Source organism: Felis catus, chromosome D3 (genome assembly GCF_018350175.1).
Source record: "Felis catus isolate Fca126 chromosome D3, F.catus_Fca126_mat1.0, whole genome shotgun sequence".
Lineage (NCBI taxonomy): Eukaryota > Metazoa > Chordata > Mammalia > Carnivora > Felidae > Felis > Felis catus.
Genome location: NC_058379.1, coordinates 38,122,625 through 38,137,164, shown reverse-complemented (window position 1 = coordinate 38,137,164; position 14,540 = coordinate 38,122,625). Strand labels below are relative to the sequence as shown.

At 37.5% G+C, this 14,540-nt stretch overlaps 1 protein-coding gene across 12 annotated transcripts in view; it reads right to left on the bottom strand.

The window, feature by feature from the left end:
* L3MBTL4 (L3MBTL histone methyl-lysine binding protein 4) overlaps nucleotides 1-14,540 on the bottom strand; it is a 443,788-nt gene that overhangs the window by 87,685 nt on the left and 341,563 nt on the right. Inside the window, exon 17 of one of the 12 annotated variants that reach the window (XM_045041378.1) lies at nucleotides 4,809-4,861. The exons of the other annotated variants lie outside the window; for them this stretch is intronic. Within the exon in view, the coding sequence (XP_044897313.1) occupies nucleotides 4,824-4,861 (38 nt within the window). The 3' untranslated portion in view covers nucleotides 4,809-4,823. Of the gene's footprint in view, nucleotides 1-4,808; nucleotides 4,862-14,540 lie in introns of those variants that run through there. 12 annotated transcript variants of the gene reach the window in all.

Here is a 14,540-nt window from a genome sequence, read left to right as displayed (position 1 = left end):
CTTTTATCTGTTTACTTCTAGATTACTCTATGACTCCACTGGAAGACACAAAATAGACTTTGAAACCTAGTTGTTTTTAAAACTCTTTCCAAGAACTTAGTACCTTTTACCTGAGGAATCTGTGAGACATTATGATTAGATACTTCCGTGCTCTCTGGTGTTGAAGAAGCAACTCAAATTGCACATCTCTCTTATTTTTGGTGAATGGTTATACCACCCCAATATATATATAAAAGAGGAACCATTTTGCCTACTACAACCTCTCTAAGAAATTTTCTAGAAGTATTTAAGGAGGTTTTAACCTTAGGTGGAATGGAACCCCCAAAGAAGATTTATAACATTTTGTCATTCATTCCAAGATTAATTTGTACTGATTAATGACATCTGGTATTAGCATATTCATTTCACTCATACACGTACTTCTCAAATCACAAGGCTTAAGAGTTATTAAGCACCGGATACAGGTGTAGGATTCTAAGCAGCTCAATCCAGATTGCCATGAGCACCAAGATCATTGCTTGAGTAGGTATATTTGAAAATAAGATTTCTTTGATAGTATGTTCAAGATTTAGTATGTTCAAGATGTATCAAGATGTTCTTTGATAGCATGTTCAAGATTTCTTTGATAGTATGTTCAAGAATTCCTTTTAGGGGAGTGATTTAGAAAGATTTTCAGGGAACGGTCTTAATGTTAAGGTAAAACAGTAAAACAATCCAAACAAAGATTATCGGAAAAACTTATCCTCCAACCCCTGAATTCAAAGAAGTAAAAAAAATTAATCTTTTGATATAAACATAAGAAACACAAAGAAACATATAACCGACATCCCCTGCAATTTAGCCAAATGGAACCCATCAAGTGACAGATGTCCCAAGAGGGTTGTCCAATGCCACAGAAAAAGTTAGTGACTGAACTCAGAGTCTCAGATCCTCACGGAAGGATCTCTTCACTATACGTCAGGATATATGTGTGAAATCCAGATGACTAAACTTTTAATCTTAGTCTCTTCGCTGTATACAGTAGACTTGTGTTTCTTTTTTTATTTTTTTTAAATGTTTAATGTTTTTTTATTTTTGAGACAGCAAGAGTGAGAGACAGAGTGTGAGCGAGGGAGGGGCAGAGAGAGAGAGAGAGAGAGAGAGAGAGGGAGACAGAGAATCTGAATCAGGCTCTAGGCTCCAAGCTGTCAGCACGGAGCCCGATGCGGGGCTTGAACTCACAAACCATGAGATCATGACCTGAGCCAAAGTCGGATGCTTAACCAACGGAGCCACCCAGGAGCCCCGTGTTTATGAACTGTGGAAGTAATTGCTTCCGCAAGTGGCCAGAAGGCGATTATCGAAAGGTGAGCTTACCAGCAAGGCTGAAAACACATCCGTGTTTCAGGAAAGCATTGGTTACCTCTATTGTGTGTGAAAGCATGGCTTTGGGTAGATTTGTTTGTATTTCTTTAAAATAAAAAGGATGTGGGCTACAAAATTTATTAATGGTAAGACAGCAATTCTGTCATCTCCAAGGAGAAATTTCTGACCAAGCGGAAAGACATTCTTGTAAGGAAACGACTGTCAACAAGCAGAGTAAGAATGCAAGAGTCACTCAAATGGCTTTTGACACAGACTTCGATGCCAATCTATTCCACACAAAACAAAATCTCCCACGTTTCTGTGGAAGAAGTTTGCTTTCATGTTTACGTGAGGACTTAGCAAGGGTCAGAGAGGAAGCAAAATCACAAGAGTACACGCACTCCTGGGGGCCCAGCTGGGCATGAAGTGCCCGTCAGGAGGTTCAGGTGAAGGTGTTATTTATCCACCTCTGATGAACATATAGAGAAATGTTTGACTATTGGTCATACTCTTACATATACAGTGCTTTGTTTTTAATGCCCTTTCATATTAATTCTCTGATCCGGTCAGCTACCACTTTGAGAGGTAGAGAGATGCTTTCCATCTGACAAATGAGGAAGCCAGGGCTCCCAGTCTGAATGTTTTAGCCACATCACGCAGTGAGTTTGTGGCTCAGCTTAAAGTCAATTCTCCAGCGTTCCGTCTAATGACACCTTCCACGGAGGCGCACAGCCCGGCAGCTCCAGGAGCGGTGCACTACAGGGAAGAGCCTTGGACTCCCGAGGAAAACCGAACCTAACTCTGTCGTTTACCAGCTGTGTGACCTTGGACAGGTCACGCATACGGACTCTCAACCGTGCGAACAGTAAGTAAAATGGTAACCACAATCCTTTAGAGCACGAAAGGGCCAATAAACACGCATCCGCTATAATATGGGAAGCGAGTGCCAGATGATCACCATCACAGGGAACATATTAAGGAGACAGCTATTATTTGATGCCACTGCCAGAAATGTTTTTTTTTTTAAGAGTGTTCCTTTCAAAATTATAGCACAAAAACTAGGCAAAGTATTTGAATGAAAATCTATGACCACTGGGGAAATTTTTTTTTGAAAGCCTTATCTTTCTAAAGGGAAATTAAAGAAAATAAAAGTTCATCATGGTAGCTACATCTAGAATAACTCAGGAATCCTGCCTTCTGTATTTTTTTAGTTTAGTTTGCAGTTTCCTTAAATGCTTTCTATTTTATTATTTACTTTTTGTGGTTATTTTATAATCTGACTTTCTGCACATGAAAATCACTGATGTCTTAGCAGTCAAAATCTGAAGGAAAATGGCATCATCTGAAATTATTCAAGGCAAAGAAAACAAATCAATAAAGGAAAGCATTAGAAAACAGTGAATGAGGGAAAACCATGTAAATAAAAGAAGAAACTGTTGTCTTTGCTAATAAATAAAGTCTACGACATAAATGATACAGGATGTACCCCCACAGGGCCACGGTAACTATGGCAACAAGGAGAGAGGCAATGTACTCAGTGTGACTCAACCAAATACCTAATTGATATACTAAGCATATTCAGGTATATTTTCATATGGTACTGAAGTAATATATATGCCCCTCATTTATGTAAACTTATTCATTTTAACAGCTATTCCTTTAATTTATAAAGAGGTGAAAACTCCTTGTATTTCTCAACTTATATAATAGATCAGCATGACTTTTGAGAAAACAACCCGAGTATACTGGGGTCAGCAACAACTCTCCTTTTCTACTGCTCAGTAATGATTTCTAGGCCCAAAGAATTTCAGTTCAGAAATCTAGCATGACGACTGTCCAAAGATACAGCCAAGGATCATTTACATATATTCAAGATATTGAATCCTGATTCTCTGTTTAGACACAGGATGCTTGGCCTCACCGTTTATGTCTTCTCTCTCAGCAATCATGGGATGTCACAACAGCAGTAGAAGAAGCTTAGGTAGAGAAACCCAGGACAACATTTGAGTAAAGGGCTTTTAAGAAAAGGAATTCCCCTGCCTCATTCCCTCAATCGTCCCAGCTTCGTGAACATTCTGGCCTCTCTAACCTTTCTGCTGTATCCTTTAGAACAAGCCCTGAGCTCTTCTTGACTGTATCCTTATGGAGTAGAAATCCCAAGGTTAGAAAACTTTTTCTTATAAAACAAGCATGTTCTCTCCAAGGACGACTGTATATCAGGGCAGTTTTGTTTGGTTTTATTTCAAACCCTTGGTACCTGTCATCAAGGCAAAAAAGTGTCTCACAACATCAACTGGTTGGAGAGATTTGGGGGCTTTCTTTCTTTGACCCCCAATATACTTGAAAGGTAAAGCTTCTTTGCTGCACCTGGGAATATTTCCCTTTGGCATTGAAATTACAGACAAGGGAGACAGGCCTGTATGCCCTGGGACAACTGGCGAATAGAGGAGACAAATGGTTTTGTTTTGGGGCCATCCACTGCACCCAGAAACACCCACACGATTCTTACACGTTCACAGAATATGAGAAGGGAATGTCCATATCCCTCAAATCTGACACTGGGAAGAAGCTGAAGTTATTAGAATTCCCCATCACCTTGTCTGGGATGACAAGCCTAGAATCTACGAACCTAGGAATCCCGTTTTGGCCCTGGTGAAAGAATACCGTGCAGCGTTGGGATGCAAGCTGTGATTCTATTCCAGAAAACAAGGCCTGTCTCTCTGGTTGTCTCTGGGTTGTCCACTCTTCCACAACTCCGGACAGTAAACAAGGGGAGGCCCCTCAGCTTGACCACTGGGATCTGCTCACTGTCTCCTAACAAGGTTCCAGGGCCCAGCAGAGCAGGCAGGAGAGACTTGGGTAGGTAAAGCTGTGCTCTCCGATCACCGGGGACAGTGTGGTGTCAGCATGGGGAAGAGGATGTGTCAGAGAAGATTCCAGTTCGAGACGGTTATTTTTGGAATACTCTGAGGAAGCGTATGGGAGGGCTGCCCACATTGCACCAGACTTGGTGCTGCAGAATTGAGTTTTTAGAGTTGTCAGTCCCTCAAGCCTTATGACTAAAAATAAGTATCTACTTATTAAAGCAGATTTATTTTTACTAAGACTTTTTTTTTAATTCTTGCACTATAACTTTTCTCCACATTTGGATTTTCAAAATATTTTGTCAATAATGCTTATGTGTGCAAAACCCATAAGCTATAATCTATATCTAGAGTCCATCAAGAAAAAAAAAAAACTGGCTTTCTCATTTTCATGTGTTTCGGGAATTTGACAGGAAGAGTGTTCTAGAAAAGAAGGGTGAAGGGAGTTTTTAGAAAGATAATATAGAACATATTAAAAAGACAAGCTAAAGAAAAAAAAAAAAAAACAAAAAGCTCAGGCTATCTTACAAAGAAGGCTAAGAGGCATCCAGACCCTTCCACTTACTTCCAAGGATTTTCTTCCTGCTTTGAGCCTCATTGGCGGCTATGCTGATGCTACCAGCAGGCCCAAGGGTGTAGGTGTTTCAGAGCATCTGGCAGAGAAACAAACTTGATCATTCAAATCTCAGCACCTCCAAAATCTCTAGCTCAACACCTCTAGTCTCAGCTGGTCTCTGAATTGGGACACAGTGCTCTGCTACTTTTTTTTTAAAGCAAAGTTAAGGCTAATAGCTCTCCTTTTAAATGAGAAACTTTTATTACATTCTATTCTACCTTGAAAGCTCTTATTATTAATATTTTAACTGACATCAAAAGTAGCAGACTGCCTGCATGAGAGTATTATCAAGAACAGATGCAGTATCAGGGCACCTGGGTGGTTCAGTCAGTCGAGCGTCAGACTCTTGATCTCCGCTCGGGTCATGATCTCACGGTTTGTGAGTTCTCGCCCTGTGTGGAGCTCTGCACTGATAGCGTGGAGCCTGTTTGGGATTCTCTCTCTCTGCCCCTCCCCTGCTCGCCGAATAAACTTAAAAAAAAAAAAAAGAAAAAACGGATGCAGTATCCACACTCCATAAGAACCGGCGCATAATGTACAGCACTACAGATGTTTGTGATGGCTGTAAACATTTTTCTAGACTGAAATTGAGAATACTCATTACATATGTTTATTATACCTTCAGTTTCCTTTCACTTAATTCTCAGAATGTCCTCCTTTCACTTAATTGTGGGTACCAAGCTCCTGCCCTTAGAATCACCTTTCAGCCAACTGCAAAAAATCCCTACCTCTCCCCAGTAAATCCACCTTGCTCCATCCCTCTGTCTGCCCACATCACACAAGGTACTGCTGGGTCATTACAAATATACTAAGTACTTACAATCACATTAAAAAAAATTAGTGCTTTGTTTTTTATTTTTATTTATTTTTTTTTAATTTTTTTTTCAACGTTTTTATTTATTTTTGGGACAGAGAGAGATAGAGCATGAACGGGGGAGGGGCAGAGAGAGAGGGAGACACAGAATCGGAAGCAGGCTCCAGGCTCTGAGCCATCAGCCCAGAGCCTGACGCGGGGCTTGAACTCACGGACCGCGAGATCGTGACCTGGCTGAAGTCGGATGCTTAACCGACTGCGCCACCCAGGCGCCCCAGTGCTTTGTTTTTTAGAGCAGTTTTGGGTTTATAGAAAAGTTGAGCAGATAGTATGGAGGGTTCCTGAAGTCCCCCTCTCTTCCCAACTCCCCAGTTTCCTATTTGTAATATCGTGCATTAGTGTGGTACTTATCCTGCCAGTGATAAACCAATATTGAAACATTATTATTAGGAACTGAAGTCTATAGTTTACATTAGGATCCAGTCTGTGTTATACAGTTCTATGGGTTCTGACAAATCCGTAATGCCATGCATCTATCATGGTGGATAGTTTCATACAGAATAGTTTCACCTCCCTGAAAATTCCAAGTTCTCCCTGTTCATCTCTTTTTGCCTTTCCCCACCCCAAACTCCCCAAAACTGCCAATTTTTTTGCTGTTTCTACAGCTTTGTCTCTTATAGACTATTGTATAGCCGAAATCATAGAGTATGTGTCTTTTCAGATTGGCTTCTTTCACTTAGCAATATGCATTTTTGGAACTCATTTCTTTTTAATGCTGAATAATATTCCACTGTATGGATGTGCCACAGTTTGTTTATCCTTTCACTTACTGAAGGACATCTTCGTTGCTTTTAGATTTTAGTGATTAGGACTAAATCTTCTATAAAAATTTGTGTGTAGGTTTTCTTAAAGTTTATTTATTTATGTTGAGAGAGAGAGAGAGAGAGAGAGAGAGAGAGAGAGAGAGCATGCATGTGAGCAGGGGAGGGGTGGGGGAGGAGAGAATCCCAAGCGGAATCAGTACAGAACCCAACAAGGGGCTGAATCTCACAAACCATGGAATCATGACCTGAGACAAAATCAAGAGTCAAACACTTAAAACAACTGAACCACTTATTTGGACGTGGGTTTCAAACTTATTTGAGTAAATACCTAGGAATAGGAATGCTGGATTACATGGGAATTCTGTGTTTCGTTTTAGAAAGCAGGTGCCAGACTCTTCCAAAGCAGCCATACTGTTTTGCGTTCTTGCCAGCGAAGAATGACAGTTCCTGTTGCACCACGTCCTCACCGGTTTGGGAGAATTTCAGCCGTTCTAATAGGCGTGTGTGTGGGGGGGTATTGTATGGTTGTAATTTGCAGTTCCCTGATGACATAGGATGTTGAGCATCTTTTCATGTGTTTATTTGCCATCTAGGCCTGCTGATGTGTCTGTTGATATCTTTGTCCTCTTAAAAAGTGGGTTGTCTTCTTATGGCTAGTTTTCAACAGTTGTTTGTATGTTTTGGACACAAGTCTTTTATAAGATATATGTTTTCCAAATATTTTTTCCCCAGTCTGTGGCTTGTCTTTTCATTTGCTTGATAGTGTCTTTCACAGAAGTTTTTAGTTTTAATGGAGTCCACCTTATCAAGTTTCTCTTTTATGGATTGTGCCTTTGGTGTCGTCTTTAAGAACCCACTGTCAAACACAATGTCATCCATTTTGTCTTACATAATCTTCTAGAAGTTTTATAGTTCTGTGTCTTATGTTTAGATCTATGATCCATTTCGAATTTGTTGCCCTTGTGACATTTTTTCTCTTTTGTCTTCTCCCTCTCTTCCTCCCTTCTCTGATTTTAATCGAGCATTTTATATCATTTGATTTTCTCTCCTTCCTTGGCATATTAAACTTTCTTTAAAATTTTATTCATTTCATTTATCCATAAGTTGGAATCATCCAATACATTGCTGTTATGATTATTTTGAAAAGCACTTGAACAAACTGATTTATTAGATCAACTGAGAATATGAAAAATAGATTTTAATCTTACCTCCATTTGTTCCTTCTTTAATGCTCTTTCTTAATGTAGGTCTGACTTTCTGACCCTTATCCTTTTCTTTTTCTCTGAAGAACTTCTTTTAACATTTCTTTCAAGGCAGGTCTACTGTGACAAATCCCCTCAGTTTTTCTCATCTGAGAAAGTATTTATTCCTCCTTCACTTTTGAAGGATAACTTCACTGTGCACAAAATTGTTCATTGTGGGTTTTATTTTCTTTAAAAAAAGTTTAAATATTTTTAAATATTTCAGTCCACTCTCCTTTTGCTTAGATGGCTAGTCCAATCTAAAGAAAGTCCAATGTAACTTTTCTCATTGCTCTTCTACAGGTTTTTTTTTTAATCTGTCTTCTTTCAAGATTTTCTTGTCTTTGATTTTTTTGTAACTAAAATATGATATAGCTAGGTGTAGAATTTTTCATATTCATCCTTAGTGGGTTTTGTGTGTGTGTGTGTGCTTCCTGGATCTGGGGTTTTGGTGTCTGTCATTGATTTTTGAAAATTCTCAGCCATTCTTATTTCAAATATTTCTTCTGCTCCTTTTTATCTTTCCTCAGATCTTCCCATTACATGTATTTTTCACTCTTTGTAATTGTTCCACAGTTTTGGATATTCTGTAGCATCTTTTTTTCATTTCTTTTTCACTTTGTTTTTCAGTTTGGCAAGTTCTACTGACAGCTTCAAGTTCACTGACCCTTTCATTGGGCATATCCGAGCTAAAGATGAGCCTGTCAAAGGCATTCTTCATTTTTCTTATAGTATTTTTGATTTCTGGCATTTCCTGTTGATTCCTTTTTAGAGTTTCCATCTCTCTGCTTATAATACCCATCTATTCTCGCACGTCCTCTTTTTTTCCATTAGAGTTCTCATCACAGTTACATAATTACATAGCTGTATCATGGTTAAGTCCCCAGTCTGACAATTCCAAAATGCCTGCCATATCTGAGACTGGTTCTGATGCTTGCTTTATCTCTTCAGTCTGTAGTGGGTTTGCTTGTTTGTTTTTGCCTCTCAGCATGCTTTGCAGTTTTTGCTGAAAGCCAGACATGATGTATCAGGTAATAGGAACTTAGGTGAAAGGTCTTTGGTGTGAGATTTTATGTTAAAACAGCTAGCAGTTAGGCTATTCATGCTTCCCTGTAGATGTTAGAGGCTTCAACTTCCTCTAGTTGTCCTCTTTCTTTCTCTTTGTCTTTGGATTTCCCTAGAAACTCCTTCAGCAGAGTCTGTGTCTCAGAGTTGTCGGTTATAAATCTCCTGTTATTATATTGGAGCCCTATTGATGTGGTGGTCAATGTATTGGTGGGGAAAATGTTCTAGAGTCTTATGATTAAACCTGTTTTTTTGTTTTTGATTTTTTGTTTTGTTTTGTTTTGTTAGTGGGTTTGAGTCCCTGTGGCCTTAAGAAGAGTTTCTTAGCCTTTTTGATTTCCCTTCCAGTATGTATGACACATAGCTGGAGGGGATTGGAGCTGTCTAATTGCTTTTCCCACAGGACACATAAACCAGTGGCAAAACAGTTCCCCTTGAGGGCAGGACCTCCACTCTCTGACAGATCTGAAAGAACTGTTGATTTTCAGTTTGTTCAACTTCTTTCTTGTTGTGAGGACTAGAGTGATGACTTCCACATCAGAACTGAAGCCATCAATTTGCTTTTTGCCTGTGATGATTCCCATGGGCAAATAATGTCATCAAGAAGGTTGTGGTAGTCTCTTCTTTCCTCAGATCCCTGTGTGAGCAAACCCACAGGGCATGAACCCCAAGAAGGCCCTTAAAATTCAGGGTAAAATTCAGCTCACAGAATACACAAAGTGTAACCACTGATAATTGTCTATGTTTCTGTCTCTTTTTTTTAAGTAGGTTTCACTCCCAGCATGGACGTAAATGCAGGGCTCGAACTCGTGACCCTGAGATCAAGACCATGAGATCAAGAGCTAAGCCAAGATCAAGAGTTGGATGTTTAACTAACTGAGCCACCCAGTTGATTTTCTATGTATCCTTTACCTAGGCTGAAAATGACAAAATATATTTTCACCAAATTTAAAGAGCCTGTTAATGATAGTCTCTAACCTAATGAAGAAATTATGCAGTAAGCATGCAAATCATTGTTGGGGATCACAGGGCACTTCCAAACTCTGAGCAACCACTGTCTGTGGAGCTGCAACTTGGGTTATTGCTGGTCTGGAGGATCATGCCACACAGACTAAGATGGAAGCTTGGACAGACAGAACACTAATTTTGAACATGAGCTTCAAAGAACCAACCTCCCCAACCAAAAATCCAGAGCCTACATATATATCAATTTGCTATCAGGCTCCTTCTCTCACCGATACTCTATGTAGCATGCACCTGTGTAAGTAGAAACAACTTACTCATTCAGTGGTGGTTAAAGATCTGTAGGTACATACAGGAACAACTACTTGTGTGATGTATTGCAAAACCGAGCCCTTCAGACAGACTTGCATTGTAATTCCATGAATTAAAAATTCCTGGGAAACTGACCCACAGAGGCTGTGCAGAGGCTTTTAATGGGTGTATAAAACTAGTGAGTTTTGTTAACTCTGAGTCACCTTCCATAGAGAGCTAGGTGAACTAAAAAGATGTCTAAGATCTGAATCTTTTAAACCCATGGGGAAGGTCCACAGGTTGTGGCTTTCTGGTACACTGCTTAAATCTCTGTTTTCATTCCTGGTTCTCTAGTTGTGGTATTCCTTCTTCCTGTTAGGGTGATGATCTTTGTCTCCTTGCTCTTGTCTTCCTCATTTTCTCCAGACTTGGACTTCTAATGATATTTCAGCACTGGCTTTCTTCCAGTAGGTTCAGATTTCTCTGGAATGTGGTGGCCTTCAGCTCTAGGTATGAAGGGAGTCTTGGACACACACATAGTATCAGTGATGGTAGAGCTTTTATTTTTATGTATTTTTTTTAAGTTTATTTATTTACTTTGAGAGACACTGTGTGTGAATAAGTGGGGGAGGGGCAGAGAGAGAGGAAGAGAGAATCCCAAGTCCCAACATGGGGTTCAATCTCACAAACCATGAGATCATGACCTGAGGTGAAATAAAGAGTCAGAAGCTTGGGGCGCCTGGGTGGCGCAGTCGGTTAAGCCTCCGACTTCAGCCAGGTCGCGATCTCGCGGTCCGGGAGTTCGAGCCCCGCGTCGGGCTCTGGGCTGATGGCTCAGAGCCTGGAGCCTGTTTCTGATTCTGTGTCTCCCTCTCTCTCTGCCCCTCCCCCGTTCATGCTCTGTCTCTCTCTGTCCCAAAAATAAATAAAAACATTGAAAAAAAAATAAAAAAAAAATAAAAAAAAAAAAGAGTCAGAAGCTTAACGGACTGAGCCACCCAAGGCCCTGTCAGAGCTTTTAAGTTTCAAATATATGACAGAACTTCCTATATGAAGACTGTATTCAAATTAGTATGAAAATAAGATGGGTTATTTTTTAAATGGTATTGAAATAATTCAGAAAAACAACAAGCTGGTATATTACATTAATCCTTACATAAAAATAAGTTCCATATAGCATACAGATTTGCATGTTAAAAAGACAAGGCCACAGCTTTTTCTTTTCATACATAGTTGTATGACCTTAATTTGGAATAAGAATGAGATGAAGACTAGAAACCATGATAGAAAAAAAATGATAAATCAGACTGCATGAAAATTCATTTTTAGTTAAAAAACGAAAAAATATACAAGGTGGGAGCACAAGATGGGAGTATATACAAAAATTATTAGTAAGGTCTATAACAGACAATGAATAATTGGTATCCATAATACATTAAGCTAGCTTCAAATCTGCAATAATGGCATAAACAAGAATAAAATGCACAAAGGACAGGAACAAGCAACAGTCATTACTTGCAAGGGCAGAATGAAGTAATTACTCTTATATGTTATTAGGAGAGTATATGGCTACAAACACTTTAAAGGTAGGCTGACAGGAACACTTATAATTTATAATTGCACACTTTTGATCAAACAATTTCACTTTCAGATATTAATCCTATAAAAACACTCCTGAAAATGCCCACATATAATTGTATGAGTATTTACTGTGTCTTTATTTTAAACGTAAAAGCTGAAAAGAATAAAAATGTGCATGAATGAGCATTTAATTAAATAAATGATGGTAGAATCACCCAGTGAGATTTTGTGGCTATTAAGTAAGAATATGGCAGGAATCCCACTCCCAGTTATGATGGAGTAGCTATAGTAGATCAACTCTCCTAGGAAGGACAATAAGAAAAGCAGGCCCACAGATTATTCAGATTGGTATGAGAAGGCGCAGAATTAATAATTGTGACTAAGGTGTTTAAGAAATTAGATGGCAAAACAGAATTTTATTCAAGAATTATAATCCATGTAAAAATTATAATGTAAAAATTCCAGAACTGAAAAATGCAAAGAATTAACTAAAAATTCATTGGATGGAGAGCTGTTTGGAGACTACTGAAGAAAGAGAGAATTAGTGATCTTGAAGAAAGGCTAGTAGAAAAAGTTCAAACTGAAGCATATAGTTCAAAAAGGAAGGAAGATATAGAAAACAGATTATAAGACATATAGACAAGTAATGGTATAATATATTTGTAGATGGAGTCTCAGAAGAAGAGAAAGGAGAGAATGGAGCATAAGCAATATTTGAAAAGATAATGCTCAAGAAAAACTCAAAGTAATGAAAGCCATATACTCACAGACTAAAGAAGCACTATGAATGCCCCAAAGACAGAGAGAATTACATCTGGGCATCATAATAAAACTTCTGAAAGTCAAAGACAACAACAACAAAAAACCCTACAAGCAGTCAAAGATAAGATACACTCCAAACACATACTCTCTTGAAAGGAGACACAATAAAACCTCAAATGACTTCTTGAGGAAAACCATGGAGGTCAGAAGACAATAGGTCACCATCTTTAAAACCTGAAAAAAAAATTAACTGCCAATCCAGAATTCTATAACCAGTAAAACTATTCTTCAAAAATTAAGGCAAAAAAAAAAGGCATTTATGGGCAAAGAAAACACATAGCTAGGAGACTCTAAAAGAAATAGAATAAGGAGTCTTTCAGATAGCGGGGAAATGATCCTGTAAAAAGACTGATTTTATACTTGCTATGATATCTACTAAAAGAACATTAAAAATGCACAACCAAAAAGCCAATATAGAGAAAATGGTATAATAAATTCTTGGTTAATAAAAAATATAGCAAGAAATATAAAAATAAAAAACTATTAAGAAAAATAGAAAATAATTATTGAAATGATAGCTATGGTAATAACATTACATACAAATATACTAAATATTTCAATTAAAAGACTATTACAATCATATAGATATCAAAGTAAATATCACATGCCACTTACCAGAGACATACTGATATATAAACACTGAGATGAAGATATAAAAGGATGGAAAGACTAACACTAACTATCCAAACACTAACCAGAAAAAACTGATGTGCTAACATTAATACCAGACAGAGTAGACTTTAGGGAATGAAGTACTAGGAGAAATACAGATATATTTCAAATGATGAAAGGGGAAATTTATTAAGAATATATAATAATTCTAAGTTTACATGAACCTAATAGTATACTCTCTCTCTCTCTCTCTCTCTCTATATATATATATATATATATAGTAAAAGGAGAAACCATTAATTCAATAATCATAGGAGAGGGATTTAACATTTCTCTCAGGAACCAACAGAACAAGCAGTAAACTCTTGTTAACAAACAGTTAACTCTTCAGTAAAAATAAAGGTTTAATAACATGATTAACAAACTCATTTTTCAGAATATGTTCTCTGAGCACGGTAGAAAAAAAGCTAGAAATAAATCAACAAAAGATAAAATCTCCATCTATCTGAAAATGAAGCATTATACATCAACTTATAGGCAAAAAAATCCAAAGTGTAAATAAGAAAATAGTTTGAATTAAATGACTATGAAATTTAACAAATCAAAAATTGTTTAATGCAGTAAAGTGATACTTAGATTAATACTAACAGCTCTAAGCACATACATTAATAATAAATGATCTAGGCAATCATCTAAGGAAGTCAGAGAAACAATAATAATAAACCACAAGAAACGTGGAAGCAGGAAAGCTAAAGTATAATAGCAGACATTAATAAAAGAGAAAACAAAGCACAGTAGAAAAAAAAACTGACATAGTCCCAAGTAAGAAATTTATAAAATCTAAAGTACTCAATCTACTAAGGAAATTGAATCTATAATTAAAATTATTGCCATTAAAAAAGTCCAGGCTCAGACAGCTTTTCTGGTGAAGTTATCTAACCAGTTAAGAAAGAAATGTCATGGGAGGCCTGGGTGGCTCAGTCCGTTAAGAAAGAAATGTCACTACTTTTATATAAAGTCTTTGTGGGAATGGAAGAAGAGAACATACTTGCCAATTCATTTTATGAGGTCATCATACTCTTAATACCAAACATAATGAGGTCATTACAACTTCTTTTATGAACATATTTGAAAAAGTCCTTTATAAAATATAAGAAATTCTCACTTGGCATGGTAGTTGAACTATAAAAATGACTGTGTAAGCTGAAAGTGAGCTAAATATAAGGCAAGCTTAATAATCAATGGAAGACTGATTTCTCCGTGACCTTTACAAGTTTTGATCAAAGTATTAAAAATCTTTTATTGTCAATTATAATTGTATAGGGAAATTTAAAAAATAGTACTGGTAATATTTTTTAGTACATTGTGATTTAAAACATTAAAAACATTGAGCTCAAATGTTTTATTTCTTTGTAAAAATTTATCAAGAGTTAAACAATGTTGGCTTTCCTCTTGTCTTATATCTATGATACAGAGCAAGCATCTTTTCTCTGCTTTGGTAAA